The sequence below is a fragment of the Hippoglossus stenolepis genome, chromosome 2 (genome assembly GCF_022539355.2).
Source record: "Hippoglossus stenolepis isolate QCI-W04-F060 chromosome 2, HSTE1.2, whole genome shotgun sequence".
Taxonomy (NCBI): Eukaryota; Metazoa; Chordata; class Actinopteri; order Pleuronectiformes; family Pleuronectidae; genus Hippoglossus; species Hippoglossus stenolepis.
The window spans coordinates 11,989,579-12,004,403 of NC_061484.1; the positions used below are offsets into that span (position 1 = coordinate 11,989,579).

The following is a 14,825-nucleotide window of genomic DNA, read 5'->3' on the forward strand; positions in this document are numbered from 1 at the left end:
CTTCTTTTTCACTAGACAATTAAGGATATAACACTTGTAATAATTCTGTTATCCATCACCTATACTATTGACTGATTCTGATTCAGAGTTGACGGATTGATTATGTATTATTATGCCGTTATCAATGTGCAGTGATCATAAACAGCAGATCTTATACAACACCATTCTGGGGATCTTTTCACAATCATCCACTGTTTTTTTCCCAGGTCGCTTTTACAGCTTAATGCAGACAAACACAACAGTAACATTCTTTGAAATGCAAATATAGCCGCTATGTGACATTTTTGATGAAGCTTCTACTAAATATTACCGTGTGTGTGTGTGTGTGTGTGTGTGTGTGTGTGTGTGGAGACTGTATGCTCCTTTAATGAGCGCAGCAGCCGATGTTGGGTCACATATTCCTTTGGGATGACAACACTTGTTTGTTGTGATGAATTCAAGCTTAAATGACCACTTGCATCCTTTCCTCAGATATGGGGCAGGTATAATGGTGTTTTATCCATTGCATTATCCACTGTTACATTCACTGTGGGAATTTTTTGATGAAAAGATATTGTTTGTGATGACATTCCTACAAAGACTGATTTTAGACTTCCCCCCCCCCTCCAAGTTGCTTTTGACCCAGAGGAGGAGGAGAAAATAAGTGTGCATGTTCACACACATTTATACACATGCATAGACACAAATTAAACCACTTTTTTTAACATTCACTACCTGTCTTCTTCCACTAATAATCCCCATCCCATGTCCCTGCTCCCATCCTACTGTTAGGTCCAGGTTTCTGCCTCCCTTGTGTTCTCCCTGTGTTTTCCCTTCTCCCAGTGTGTCTTGTCCGTCTCTCTCCGTGTGTGTGTCTACCTGGAGCTGGGCGGGGCCTCCTCTGGACTGCCTGGGAGCTGAGCTTCATCTCCTTGTCAACGCCACCGCTCCTCAGTCTATAAAACCCCAGCTCATCTCTCCTGTCTTCGCCAGATCGTCCTTCCACCAGTGTGGCTTTGGGAACGTGTATCTTCTAGTGATTTTTTTATGCCTCGCTTTGCTGCCAACTTATCCCTTGCTCCTTTTTTAGCTACAGCTGCTCAGTGTCAACCTGTTTTTCCAACCTCATCTGCTCCGGGCCTCAGCCTACCAGCTCCACTCTGATCACCACCAGTCTGCCTTCCTTCTGGACTCCACTGCCTGCACCACCCCTCTCCAGCTCCATCCAATTGAGCAAACATTTTTAAAACCATCTGTTATGGAAGTTTTCTGGAAGCTGGTGAAAGGAGAACTGCAGATGGTTTTTTATTGTAGACTTGATGCATCAAGGAGACCAGATGGAACAATATACAAACGCTAACACAGTAACATGAGTAATTGTCTCCCCCCAAGTCTGACGATGTCTTCCACAGCATCCCAGTATACCTTCCTCTACTTGTGTCATCCATTCTAACAGCACATCCATGAATGGCTAGAATTGCTCTCCCTCTCTATGTTACATGTAGGTGTCCTATTGGATAGTTAAGCCTAAATCATGCATTCCTAAATCACATTGTGTGTATTTCACATTGCCACTGGTGAAATACACCAAATAGTTAAAGTTGGTGGGAGTTGAAGTTGGTGCCTCTCTGTCTGGGGCATCTGAGTTAGATATGAAAGTCCCTGAGCGTAGAATCTACAATGTACTGTTGGTTGGCCCTTTATCTATAACCTGACCTTGGGTACTGCTAAGAGAGAGAGAAGGGAGTATCTGTGGAATTAGACAGGCACTATTCTCCTTTACAAATATAATGTAATATTACATTATAAACATAATATATAGTGGGCTATACAGTAATGTGTGAGGATGGTCAAAAATTATCCAACACCATCTATCTACTGTGTTTGTGTTCTGCACTTTGGCTCCGCCAGAGGCCAAATCTAATCAAATCTTTCTTAGTCTTTCTATATCCATATTTTTGTTTCTTTTTCCCTTCTCCAACAGAACATACTGATCTATTTTGTGTGATATAAAAGGCCTAACTAACTACTGTTAGGCACAGGACTAACAGCTGAAGTGACGCCGGAGCAGGATAACACACAGGAAGTCAGTCTGCACAATATTTCTTTCAAGATCAGTCTAAATCTGACAGCAGACAGAAAACAAGGCCCGAGAGAGGTCAAGTGCATTATTAATGTGTTTTCTGCATCATTCTGTTTTCTACAATACTGCAGTCAATCCCTTTTTGTTATCCCACAAGTCCATGTTCACTCATTGCCACTAAAATGAATATATATGTGGGTATGAAACTTTTTTATCATTAGCAATCGACATATTGTTGGAAATGCAATGCTAATCTGAAACAATGTATTTTTAAAACATGAGCCGAGGCTCTCCCACATCAGTCTCTGACCTCCTGTAGGTTAAAGCACTGGATTATATTTATCTATCCAGTCATTCTTCTCTCACTTATATAAGTTCAAAAAGGTTTAAGTAGCTATGATGTTTGCTCCCACGACTCATGTTTATAAATGGTTCCCAAAGTCCACACTGAATTACTCCAAAGAGGTTTTTATGTATGCTGCACCTCATGCCTTGGACTTTCTGCAACTTGATTTTAAATTGTGGCTCCCCCGCTGGAATTTGAATGAATTTGCTGCAGCATAAATATAGAGTTTAAGGCATATTCTAAAACCTGATGTGTCTAATTGAGTCATTGTTTTTGAGAAATGTCTCAGCTGTTTTATTTTTTGTGTATCTACATTGATATTGGGGTCTTTTAAGAAACATTGAGTTTCATAATTCAACATAACACTGCACTTTATCTTTTTACAGGAAGTAACATTTTCTGGGGATATTTAATTCAAACATTTCATTTCTCTTATTCACACTCTGTGCTTCAGCATATTTAATTTGAAGAAACACAGTGAATCCAGTGTTTTTCATTAATCACGTCGCCTGTGGCAGCTCGCAAAATGTATCCGTTTCCCAGAGAGAATCTGATTCTGTGCGACACACTGCGATATTAACTTCACGTGCCCTGTCTCACTTTTAATCTGAGTGGGTTCACATTAATATAGATATAACAGTGGGAGATAACACATGGTGCCGAAAATAAAAAGGTTCAAGAGTAATTGGATGCCTGGCTACTTTATGTTTCATGGGCAGTTGTGTCATGCTAGTTTGTGAAAGATCTCGAGTGGCTCAGAGGTGACAGAAAGGTTAAGATTGAGGTTGAGTTGTTCAAGTAAGTAGTAAAGCAGTGACAATCAAAGTGAAGGGGATAATAATGAGGCTTTGAAACAAAACTATAAAATGGCTCCATGACTTGGTACAGATGAGCAAGCCATTCTGCATTAGCAGTAAATGATTTGCATGGTGGAGAAAAAATAACGTCAAGTATACTCTCCAGGATGTTTTCATTTCCTTTTCAATTAGCAGGAAAACCCTAATGGCCATAACTAATGTTAGATAAATCTGGCTTTATCAACAGGATGCAAAGAGGAAAGTGTGGATCATTTGTCAAACACGGAGTTGGTTCTGTTATGGCTGCTGTGATCTTTTTTCATGATCAAAAAGATCGTCAGTATCCATATACGACCGATCCTGACCAGAACACTCTGATTTTAAAGAAGAGATTGAAAATGATTTAAATATATAAATAACACTGACTTCCACTCTCCTTTCAATACACCGCTCCACGTGTTATTAATGAAGACAAGCGACCAATGCAGTAGAGCTGGATTTGGATATTCTGTTTTGGAGATAGACTCAGTCATTGTTATATCAAGGTTATAAATGAATGCATGATCTAATCTACCTTCACTTATCTGGCATATTTTATGGTGATTGGTTTCTATCATTTAAATGACTTTATAGAGACATAACTCACCAAATAACAGACAAAAAGACTAAACAACAGCAGATCAGACCGATACCTGTATTATCAGAATCAACAGGCCCAACAATATATTCAGTTAACAAAGGATAACATTAAAAAGATAAACACATAAAATAAATAGATTAATCGACAGCTTCAATTCATTTCCTGAGGTTATTAAGATGATATATTTGCAAGGTTTGTACATTTGTATAAATTGCATGAGTTTTACTTTATATTGCTCCAAGTATCACACTCACATTTATATTAATCAAAACAGCTTCTCTACTTAACTTCTGTTCAGGCACTTTATTTCCTTCCTCTGTGCCTTTATAACTCGTCCTGCCTCTTGATCTCTCTTACACTCTCTGTTTTTCACACACCGGTACATAGCCTATAAAATATCCTCTCCTCTTTTATACTTAATGCTGGCTGCCTCCCCCCGGGCATATTCTTCAGCAACTCCCCCCACCTCCCCTTCTCTTTTTTTTCCTCCCCCATAGTCTGAAGTTGCTCACTGAAACATACGTCGTGATGCGAGGAGGCTTTACCAGAGGTTTGCAGAGGTCAAATCCTGCCTCATTTGCATATATACCATCACAGAGTAGTTTCTTGAGCCCCGGGGCATTATGGGATATTTGATATATGGGTGCTGTAACCCGTGGATGACATGCTCAGAGAGACCGACTTAAAAAGACACAGACAAAGACATACAGAGGCAACTAGAGATACATCAAAACAAACCTTTTTTCTTTTGCCCTAAAAGTGCTGGTCTTATCATTCTGTGTGTTCAGGATCCTAAAATGTTTAATTTTTTCCAGATTTAAACAAATGCATATGTATAATGTTTCACTGCTGCTTCTTTTTCCCCAATCAGTCAAGTGAAATGCATTTATTTGGCACAAAACCATTGTGCCTCGAAAGTGGTTTCCGAAAGGTGCTTACAAAGCAAAGCGGCACAGTCTGGACATCAACAGCAATAACAAGACGGAATGAAAAAATACATTAAAATCACAAAAATATGAGCAATAAAAAAGAATATATGAAATATGAACATAAACAACTTTCAGCTTCATCAAAAAGTCAATGAATAAAAACAGGTTTTGAGATGAGTTGTGAATACTTGAACTGATTCCGCTGATTTCAGTGTTTCCCAGAGGAGTAAAACAGGTCAGTGCAGTCGCCCTTCAGCAATTTGTTTTAACTGAGACTTTCGAACCAAACTGACATTTCTTTCTTAAAGGAACACATACAATATATAATGGTTAAAGGTTCAGTGTGTAAGATTTAGTGACATAAAGTGGTGAAGTTTCATGTTGCAGCTGCAGCTAGTTTGTCCAGTCAAGGGCTACTGTAAAAAACATGGTGGCCTCCATAGAGAGGACCCGCTCCCGATGTAAATATAAAGTATTTAAATATAAAGGGCTTATTCTAGGGTAAAGAACACAACAATTTGTACAATTTAGATTATCACATAGTAGTGAAAACATCACTATGTTATATACAATTTCTGCCAATAGATCCCTTTAACCTAAATCTTACACACCTTTAAGAATGAATCATATCAGAGCTTTGTGACCTAACACAGTTTCTACAGCTGAAGTTAAGGTTTGATCAAATTCAAACTAAAGTTGCGCTGAAACAACTTGGTTAAGCTAACTGAACTTTTTATTGGGATGGGCGGTACTAACAATACAGAATACACAGATTGGGGCACAGCTGTCAGTAAACAGGGACTGGTCTATTGGAAGGATCTGATCGTCTAGAAAACAACAAGCCGGCGCTGCTGTGTTTGGAAACTAAAGCCACTTATCAACAGATATACTTCCATTAAGGAGAGCCCACATTATGCTACAGAAACAAACTAAGATTGTATTCTGGAATCAGAACCGTGACGTGTAACAACAGTGTCACGTTCCACCTCGTCACGCTGCCCTGCCTTTTACACAGACACTCATCTGAATCTGTGACTAGATCTGCTGCCAACTAAAAGCCAGAACAACACCCACCATGTTTGGTCCTTTTATACAGAACGACAAAGCAGAATAATGGTGCAACATTTTCATGATACTCCATGAGATCTATTTTAGGCCAAACCACCAAACTGTAGTTCACACATCCAATGGTGTTCCTGAGTTTAATGTCAAAATAAACCACATTAAGCAGCTGAACAAAAGACAAAGTCCTTAATCAAGGCCACTGAGAACCAGGAGTGGAGACACAGAAAGGCTCAGCAGCTGGAATGATGTCAACATCCTCTTATTGAACAAAGACTCCAGGGGTAATCTCAGTTTGTAATTCATTCATTTGGACAAGACTCAAAATAGAATACACATAATTGACGCACGCACGCACGCGCACACACACACACACACACACACACACTCCCTGGATTTTATCATCACTTATGTTATATTGCATTACAGCAAACCTTTTAACCCACCATGTATAACTTCCTTACATCAACCCATTTAACATCCTGGCATTTTAATGACACACATACACAGAGACACACACACACAAGCATCTTACCGGAGTGAAGTTCATGACTTTGAGGATCCAGATGGTCAGTGCAAGGTTGACGATCATGGTGACGAGGAGGAGGAGGATGAAGAAATACAAACATCTCTTCCTCCAGCCATAGATCCCCACTGCTGGGTAAACCTGGGCACCGCACATGGACGCCCCCCGTTGGTGGAGCGGGTTGGGCTGCGCTGCAAGGATGTACTGCTCCTGGGTCATCTGAAAGACACAAATATGGCGAATACACGTCAGGATGGCTCATTTATAAAAGATCTTAGATGTTAGTTAATTAATGTTGATGAATTGTATCTTCATTACAGTCTGAAGTCATTTGAGGGAAAACTGAAAATGTTGTGTCACTAAGTGACTCATATTCAATAATAATAATAATAACTTTTACTTTTCTTCCTTCTTATTTTTTTCCGACTATAACTTTCTCGTTTTGAATAGAAAATCTGTGTTTGTTCAGCTCTGCACAGAAGCTTGACAAGCATTAAGGGAAAGATTATAGAGAGAAAGGAAGAGGAAGGAGACTGTCTGCAGAGCAGACAAAAATAAAGCAGAGAGAGGAGAGGATGAACTTTTGTGGGTTTTGGTCGTGGTGAAGGGAAGAATGGAAACTGTTCTAAACAGTTGAACATTAAGCAGAACATGATAGAGGAGGAGACAAAGCATGAGAGATTGAAGGAGAGGAAAGGTGACGGAGCAGGGTTGAGAGTGCAGAAACAGAAAGGCATGAGACTGGAAAAAATAATATAGAGGTGGAGCGGCGAAGTGGAGAGATAGCACAGGCATCAAGTAGTGAGAGATAGAAAGGCAGGATGGAGAGAGAGAAGGGGCAGATAAGACAGCAGAGGAGGACAGAGTCCATTAGTTGTAGTGCAGCAGGAGGAGTCATTGGTGGCAAGAGATATGGACACTGGCTGCAAGGCACTACTATCTCTATGATCTCCTCCTCTAACTCTCTCACACTCTCTTTACCTTGCTCTCTCCACTTCAAACTCTCTCTCTCTCTCCCTAATTCACTTCCTATCGCTCCCTCTCTTTTTATCAGTCTCTCTCACACACATAATGTCTTTACTTGCTGAGGCTGCATGACCTTAACACCTCAGCGACTGTTGATTTTCTTTTTCCACCCTGCAATACTTTCTCTCCATACTCGCACATGATGATACCAACAAGGCTTGATGGCAAACAAAAATGCTGACTCCTGCCTCGCCCGCAGGAAAACAGATAATAAAGGAAATGCAGACTTGGCCCGTGTAAGATTTGTTGGGTTTTCACTGGAAGAATCTCAGTAACAAATATCAACTTTTTGTCTTTGTCTCCAGCAAAGTTCCACTGAGCTACTGTTGTTAGGACAATGTACATCAACCTTTAAAACATAGCATGGTTTGAAAAGATGTTTGAACATGTGTGGTCTACAGTATCACCTCAGTATAAATACTGAAGATTTGACCCTTAATGACCATAAGTATATATTTATTTTAAATTTGTACATGCCCAAGTCTCATATCTTTCTGAAATGTTTCAGTCGCATTGATGCTGTTAACATCATCCAACTTCACACATGGTCCCCCCCCCGAAAAAGAACGCCTTGCTGGTAGTAGCAGTCCACAGCAGGGGAGCAGCAGACAGCACATCAGACACACGCCACACACAGCAGATCAGCAAAGCAGCAGTCACACACTGCAAACGTAATGCCCAACATTCCCCCCATGACACCACGTTAAAAATTTCATGTGGATCTGCACCAAAATGCAGAGTCATAATTAGCAGTCCCCTAAACATACCTGATTTCTATAATTCTATAAGAAATCAATGAAAATGTTGAACAGCGCCCCATCTCACAACATTAAAGAAACTAAAACAAAAATCCTGGATCCATCTTCTGATACAGAGCCGCACCAAAATCGAATGGGTTCTTTTCTGAACAATACCACATCCTTCCGCCAATACATTTCATGATAATCTGTCCAGTAGTTTTTGCGTAATCCTGCTAACTGACAAAGGAGACAAAAATGTAATCTGACAGAGGTAATAATCAGCGAAAAGCTACGACCTCACTTCAACAGCACCAGTCTAACCAGTCCTACAGAGTGAAGGTGTGTTACAAAGCATTACACAGTTGTGTGTTTTCCTTCACACCACAGTTTTCCATCTGAATTAACCAGGACACTGGGTGACTGAGCTGTGATAAAACGGAGCGAAAAACACAACAAATCCATGTGGAAATGCACCTGAGATGCAGCGAAGAGGCAACCAAGCAAAAATATCTCCAGCGGTGCACAGGAACACAATTGGCTGCATTAACTATGAAGTGTGAATTCAATGAATCTCTGTGTGGAGCAGTTATTGAAAGTTTAAGCCCAGAAATAGGTAAAAATGGATAAAAGGGGAAGAACTGGATTTCGTATCTGGATTTCGTATCTAAAGTCGATACACATTGCAATCTGTTTGTGAAAGCCAAAACTATGTTTAATGTGCATACAAAATAGGGAGATATTATTTTTTTGTCTTAATGTCATACAACTCGGCACAGTGTGGATATGAGACTCATTTTATTTCCAAGTGAAAAGCGGTCTTAATGTTTGTCAACTGGGTTAAAGTGTTTTTGTTTTCTTGCCTTTTACATGCTTCATGTGTTTTTTTTGGTGCATCTGTCCCGTCTGTGCAGATACAATGCATTTCAATCAATAGCAGGGTATTGCTGTGAAATAGGGCAATGGAATGGGCTGCTGATCATTTTATCTCAGTGTTCAGCATCCACGTTGAATCAATAGCAGGGTGTGTTGTGAGTTTTTCTGTGGTGCCAGCAAATGCTTATCATTTTCTTCCTGCATGTGTCAACACTGGGAATCAATAGATGCACACACATATCTGTGTGTGTGTGTGTGTGTGTGTCTGTGTGTGTGTGTGTCAGTGTTCTCAAGGGCATACGATTCAGCCATTTAAACAACGTAACAAATGAAATCCCAACTTTTTTTTCTTCGTTGTGATGTTGAGTTGCATGGTTCAGCTTCACTCCTGGATTGTGTGCAACCAGTTTTGTGAATGACTCACTCCTTGGTTGTTCGGCATGTGTATCTGTGATTTGTGTCACATTTCTCTCAGAGCCCTGCCTGGTTATCAATCCAACTCAGCACCTCAATAAAATATTATTTTCTCCTCCCCCATAATCCGCCAATTTAAAAAAACATTTGTCAGGTTTTCTCACACAGTGTTTCACCACGGAAAATCCCCTCCTCCCTCCCCTTTCCACCCTTTTCTTGCATTTCACCCTCTCCTGACTCTTCCCTCTCTTCACCATTTTTCAAACATTTCAGTTATTTAAATAATTTTTTTCTATTTTCTCTTAATTAAAATCCAAAGCACCTTCCTCACCCACCTCCACACTCCTCTTCCATCCTTGCATTCGTTCTCCTGTTTTCTCAACTCACTTCATCGCTCTCTTCAATCCCTCTTCTTGTTGTCAATCCATTTGTTCTCCCCCCTTGTCCTCCCTTTCTTCTGTCCGGCACTCATCCCTCCCTCCCTCCCTCTCTCTTCCAGTGCATATCTTAGATTGAACTGACTACACAGTCATAAATCAATCGCATGGTGCGCCACAGCCCGGAGGCTCCGCACAGCGTGACCTAACTTTATTAACATCATAATGTCTTGACAGCCATGAAAACAACAGTCACCAAAGCCACATCACCATGGTCACCATTACAGCATAACTGTTAAGTGCTATCTAACAATGATCTGAGCAGAGTTGATACTTGTTTGTTCAAAGAGCCGGGTCAAATTAGACTTCACATTAAGTATATGAGAAGCAGGGTTGTTCATTTTGGGCGATGTGGTGCCTCATGTGGTAACCTCCTCATCATGAATAGATAATAAAAACTGACACTAATGTAAAGTAATTATTGGCTGTTTTCACTAGTATCTTACTTTTGTGTGTGTGTGGGGGGAGGTTAGCGGGGATGCCATCTGCTTTAATCCAAAATGACCAAGAAACCATTGCGCTAAAAAAAGGTTTGCAGGTAAACATCTTATAGTTAATGCTGATAACTAGACTGGAACAAAACCCCTGACAGCACATGTACCGACCTACATGTTGCATTACTCAATTTTGCAACAAACATTGCTCAGAATCCCTTAAAAAACATTTGAGAGTGTTACATAAGAAAATTATAAATGAAGCAGTTGCACTCGTGGAATATATTTTGTGTGTGTGTGTGTGTGCAGGGACCAACATTTGTCACCTTATAGGGACTGGTCTTTCTTATGGGGGCAAAAAAGGTGCCCATAACATAAATCATTACATTTTCTGGTCAGGTCATGTTAAGTCTAGGTAAAGGTGGGATTAAGGGTTATGGTTAGGCAAGTAGTCCCTATAGTGAATGTTAGAGTAAGCTTCCAGGAAAACAAGGTATTGTCCTCTGAGGTCACGACTCCGTGTGTGTATGTGTGTGTGTGTGTGTTCTTGAAACAGAGACGCTTGTTTGTGTGGACTGTGATGTGAGGGTTTTTGTAGGTGCATTTGTGTGAGGTGAATCGATGACACATTACTATTCTATGTGGTAGTCGTAGCCTCTTGTGCAAGTAAATACCGTAGAGTCCATACCAGTCCCACAGTTCCTTCCCAACAATCTGTTTCCTCAGTGTGTATATTGATGTTTTTATTCCATTTTAATGACCCTGCAATAAAGACGATATCTGTCTGAAAACATGTTTGGAATGTGTCATATGCTTGTCACAGTAATGAAATAGTTATATGTGCAAAAAGAGTACAGCCCTGCAGTTACCAGGACAACACACAAGTAATATTACTGGATGTCAATATGAAGGTTGATAGTTGATGTTGAAAGTAACCCAAATGCAGGGAGTGTTCACACATGCATATGACAAACAGGCTTTAACATAGTGACAGACAGTAGTTCCCCTATGTGACACCAGACTGAGGCTCAGTTCTTCACTGTGAGGATTAGATGACAAGAACATGAGAAGAAGGAAAAGATTGGAGGAGATGAAGAAGAGCAGGGGAGAGCAGGAAAAAGACAAATGAAGCAGAAAAAGAAATATATGATTGTGTTCTGTAAACGTGATTCAACCACCTCCCTGCAACCCGCCCCAAAATAGAAACAAGAATAAACAGCATTACTAAATGAAGAGAGGAGATGAGAGGAAAGGAAAGGAGATATTACTTTTTCAATGAATTTGTCTTTCATCTGTCAAGCAGATTCATTTCACATGAAACAGACTTTGAAAATCCATTAAGACTAATAGGCAATCGCAAATATATATATATCAATATATCTTGTCATCATGTCTTTGTAGTGGATAACGGCTCATGTCTTCATGGTCCGGGCTGGAAGTCATGTAACTCACTGCACATATAAATCTGTCAACGTAAAGCTGATCTGATTTGGTTTCTGTTGTAGGCTTGACGTCCCTTCATGTCAAATCCCCCTTCGCAGAATCTCCTGCAGGAGACTTTTCAGAGGTATCAGACACTGATGCACAGCGTGATCCTTTCTCATTATGTAACTAAATGAATGTTAATGTATGTGGGATCTGAAGTGTGTCAAGTCAGATTCATGTCAGTGGACGATGCCAATGAGTGGGAGCGGTCGCACACGTGTGCTGCCTGATAACGAATGTGAAAGGTAGATGAAGTGACACACGGCTGCGCATATAGATGAATTTGACGTGGAGACTTGTGTGGAGGATGAACGCAGGGATGAAGGAACGGACATGTGGTCATCTTAAGACTCCATTTCATAACTATTATCCGTATCAAAGTATAATAAGCATCCACGCTCGGCCCGATTGGTGCTGCTGCTATATGTGAAGTGCTGGGGGCCATCCACTGTATATGTAGCAGCATCACAGAGCAGGTTTGCTGCCCATCCCCAACACCAAACTGCGAACCTTTGGAGCCAGAGCCTTCTGTGTCGACGCCCACACCCTCTGGAACTCTCTCCCTGCCGAAATCCACACCTGTTCCAACGTGCCATTAGTGCTGTTTATTTCTGTCCTGTGCGAATTACTTTCGTTTTTTTTCCCTCTTTTGTCCCCATGGACACATGTAAAGCGTCCTTGGGTCTCTTGAAAGGAGCTATATGATTTCCAGCTTTTATTATTATAAGAGTATCACACAGCCTGTCCTTGCATCTGCTTATGCTCAATCAATACCACCACGTCCATATGACTGCACTTCCAATGGCCTTTACATTTTTACACCGTTTGCCTTTCTGTCCGTCTCCTCAGAGCGAGTTCGTTAGTATGCAGAGGTGAATGGTACGGATCAACCAATGAAAGAGTGAACCGGATAATAGTAAATGTAATTTGGAGCAAGTGAAAGTTTTGTATTCTCCTAAATGCTGTTTATTTGACCTCTTTCGAACCCTTTACATCCGGCAAGGAAGTTATTGTTCATTGGCATTTGTTTGTTTGTTTGTGTGGTAGTAAGCAGCATTACACAATCACTTCTAGGCAATTCTTTTCACTTTGACAACACAGATACAGACAGTTCAATGTTAAAAAGAGTTTTTGTCTCATCACATGTTGTTTGGTTTCCTGATCATTTGCAGCAGATTAAAAAATCTAACAGGATTCTTTGTTTTTTAAAGGGGGAAGGAATAAGAAACCAATTTTAACTACTGAGTAAGTGGTGTAATAAATGTGATAGATGACAGCAACTTGAAAGTTTGCCTCTATTTTTGAGTAATAACTGCAATGTGTTCTCTCAACCATTCACTTGTATATTTATTATGTTTGGAAATATTGTGAAAATACAGTGGCACAATAAATCACAGGCTTTTCTTAATTATCTAAACATTATTGGAGATATTGTTTCTTGAAATATTACCTCAATCGGTATTTAGTATCTGTATTTCTAGGCTATGACATTCCTGCATCAGATGGGTGCACAACATAATTCCCAACATAAAAATAGTAAAAAAATGAATACACAACACATTCAGTATGTCATTAATGGTTTACAGAGCATTGGGAGACACTTCTGGGACAATTTTAGAAAATGTAATTCACCTTATTGAGATATGCCTCCAATGAAGTTGCTTGTGTTATAAAGTGTGTTATGTTCTTGAATTGAGTTCCTCACACAATTGCATTAACAGTCCATGCTGTGGTGTCTCAGTGCTGCATTTTCCCCACATCACATTTAACCTGTCAATCAGTCAATCAGTGCGGCTGTCATTGTGAGATGTTGAATTTCTGTTAATGAGGTTTCTATGTGTGGAAGTTAAAGTGGCCATCGTGGCTTTAGCTGCTAATGCTAATAACCTTTAAAACCTTAGTTAATTGATTATTACTTTAGAAGGAAATAAAAGAACTGGAGCAATATGCAAAAACACTGGTGTTATTATTTCAAGAATTATCAAGCACAATGGGATGAGAACATCAAAACTTAATGTCTGTAATGTTGCTACCCTTCATGATATGTTACACGGTCCATAATGTTGTGTTTGCATGTACACCATGATGGACTAATTTTAGCTATAGTGTGTATCATTATAGACGTTTTCAGACATGTCCTGCTGGTAAAATCCAGAGTTTGTCTTTCCCAGATGCACAACACAGTAGGAAGTTCTCTGCACAGACGCGATCACAACAACAACAGACCCTTTGCATTATTCAGGTGAGAGGTGGAGCAGCCGGGTGCAGCAGACAGAGGCAGGAAGCTACGTATTAACTCCGCTGCGGAGGTCATGTGATTTCCTTGACAACACACAGACCAGTGTCGGCTCTTACAACCGAAAACTCTCTTGACATCTTTTTTCGGTGTCTTCTATGTGTATGACACCGCTTTGTCACTGGGAGATATTTGTTTTCTCTTTGTTTCTTTCATTTTTGCGTCTGTCGCGCGTTAGAAGCGTCATCAACTGACCCCCTATTTCATTTTTGTATGTAAAGGACTTTGTATTGTTTACAAATAGGTGTACACACAGCAACACAACAATAGGTTTCAGGTCGAATGGCTACACATGCAACAAACTGCTGGTGTCTTCATGCATGGAGTTGTGTTTTTCATGTGTGTTGGTGCCCATGTAATAAAACACTAAGCCAAATGAACTGAAAGCATGCTGTGTTGGCTGTAGGTTGTTGGTTTGGACAGTCTGCCATCCCTCTCTGTCACTGTGGGATGTTCAGTCGGTGGATGAATCTCTCTCTCTCCCACTCACACACACACACACCACACACACACACACACACACACACACACACACACACACACACAAAATACAGTACAAGGAACACAAACATCCACACACATGGACATATAAAATCACATTGCAGCTACATGCACCAGCAAACACACAGGAACATCAGCAAATATAAACAACGTGTATACACACACACACACACACATACATACACACACAGACACACAAAAAAAGGGCTTCTGTGCAGTGAGGCGTTCACTATTCCAACAGATTTACGAGGTTCTGC

The 14,825-nt window shown here is 40.3% G+C and overlaps 1 protein-coding gene across 1 annotated transcript in view; it reads right to left on the reverse strand.

Annotated features, from left to right (window-relative positions):
* Window positions 1-14,825, reverse strand: part of LOC118115073 (zeta-sarcoglycan) — a 323,672-nt gene that overhangs the window by 135,655 nt on the left and 173,192 nt on the right. The window contains exon 2 of the mRNA XM_035166010.2: window positions 6,372-6,581. Within this exon, the coding sequence (XP_035021901.1) occupies window positions 6,372-6,581 (210 nt within the window). The remainder of the gene's footprint in view (window positions 1-6,371; window positions 6,582-14,825) is intronic.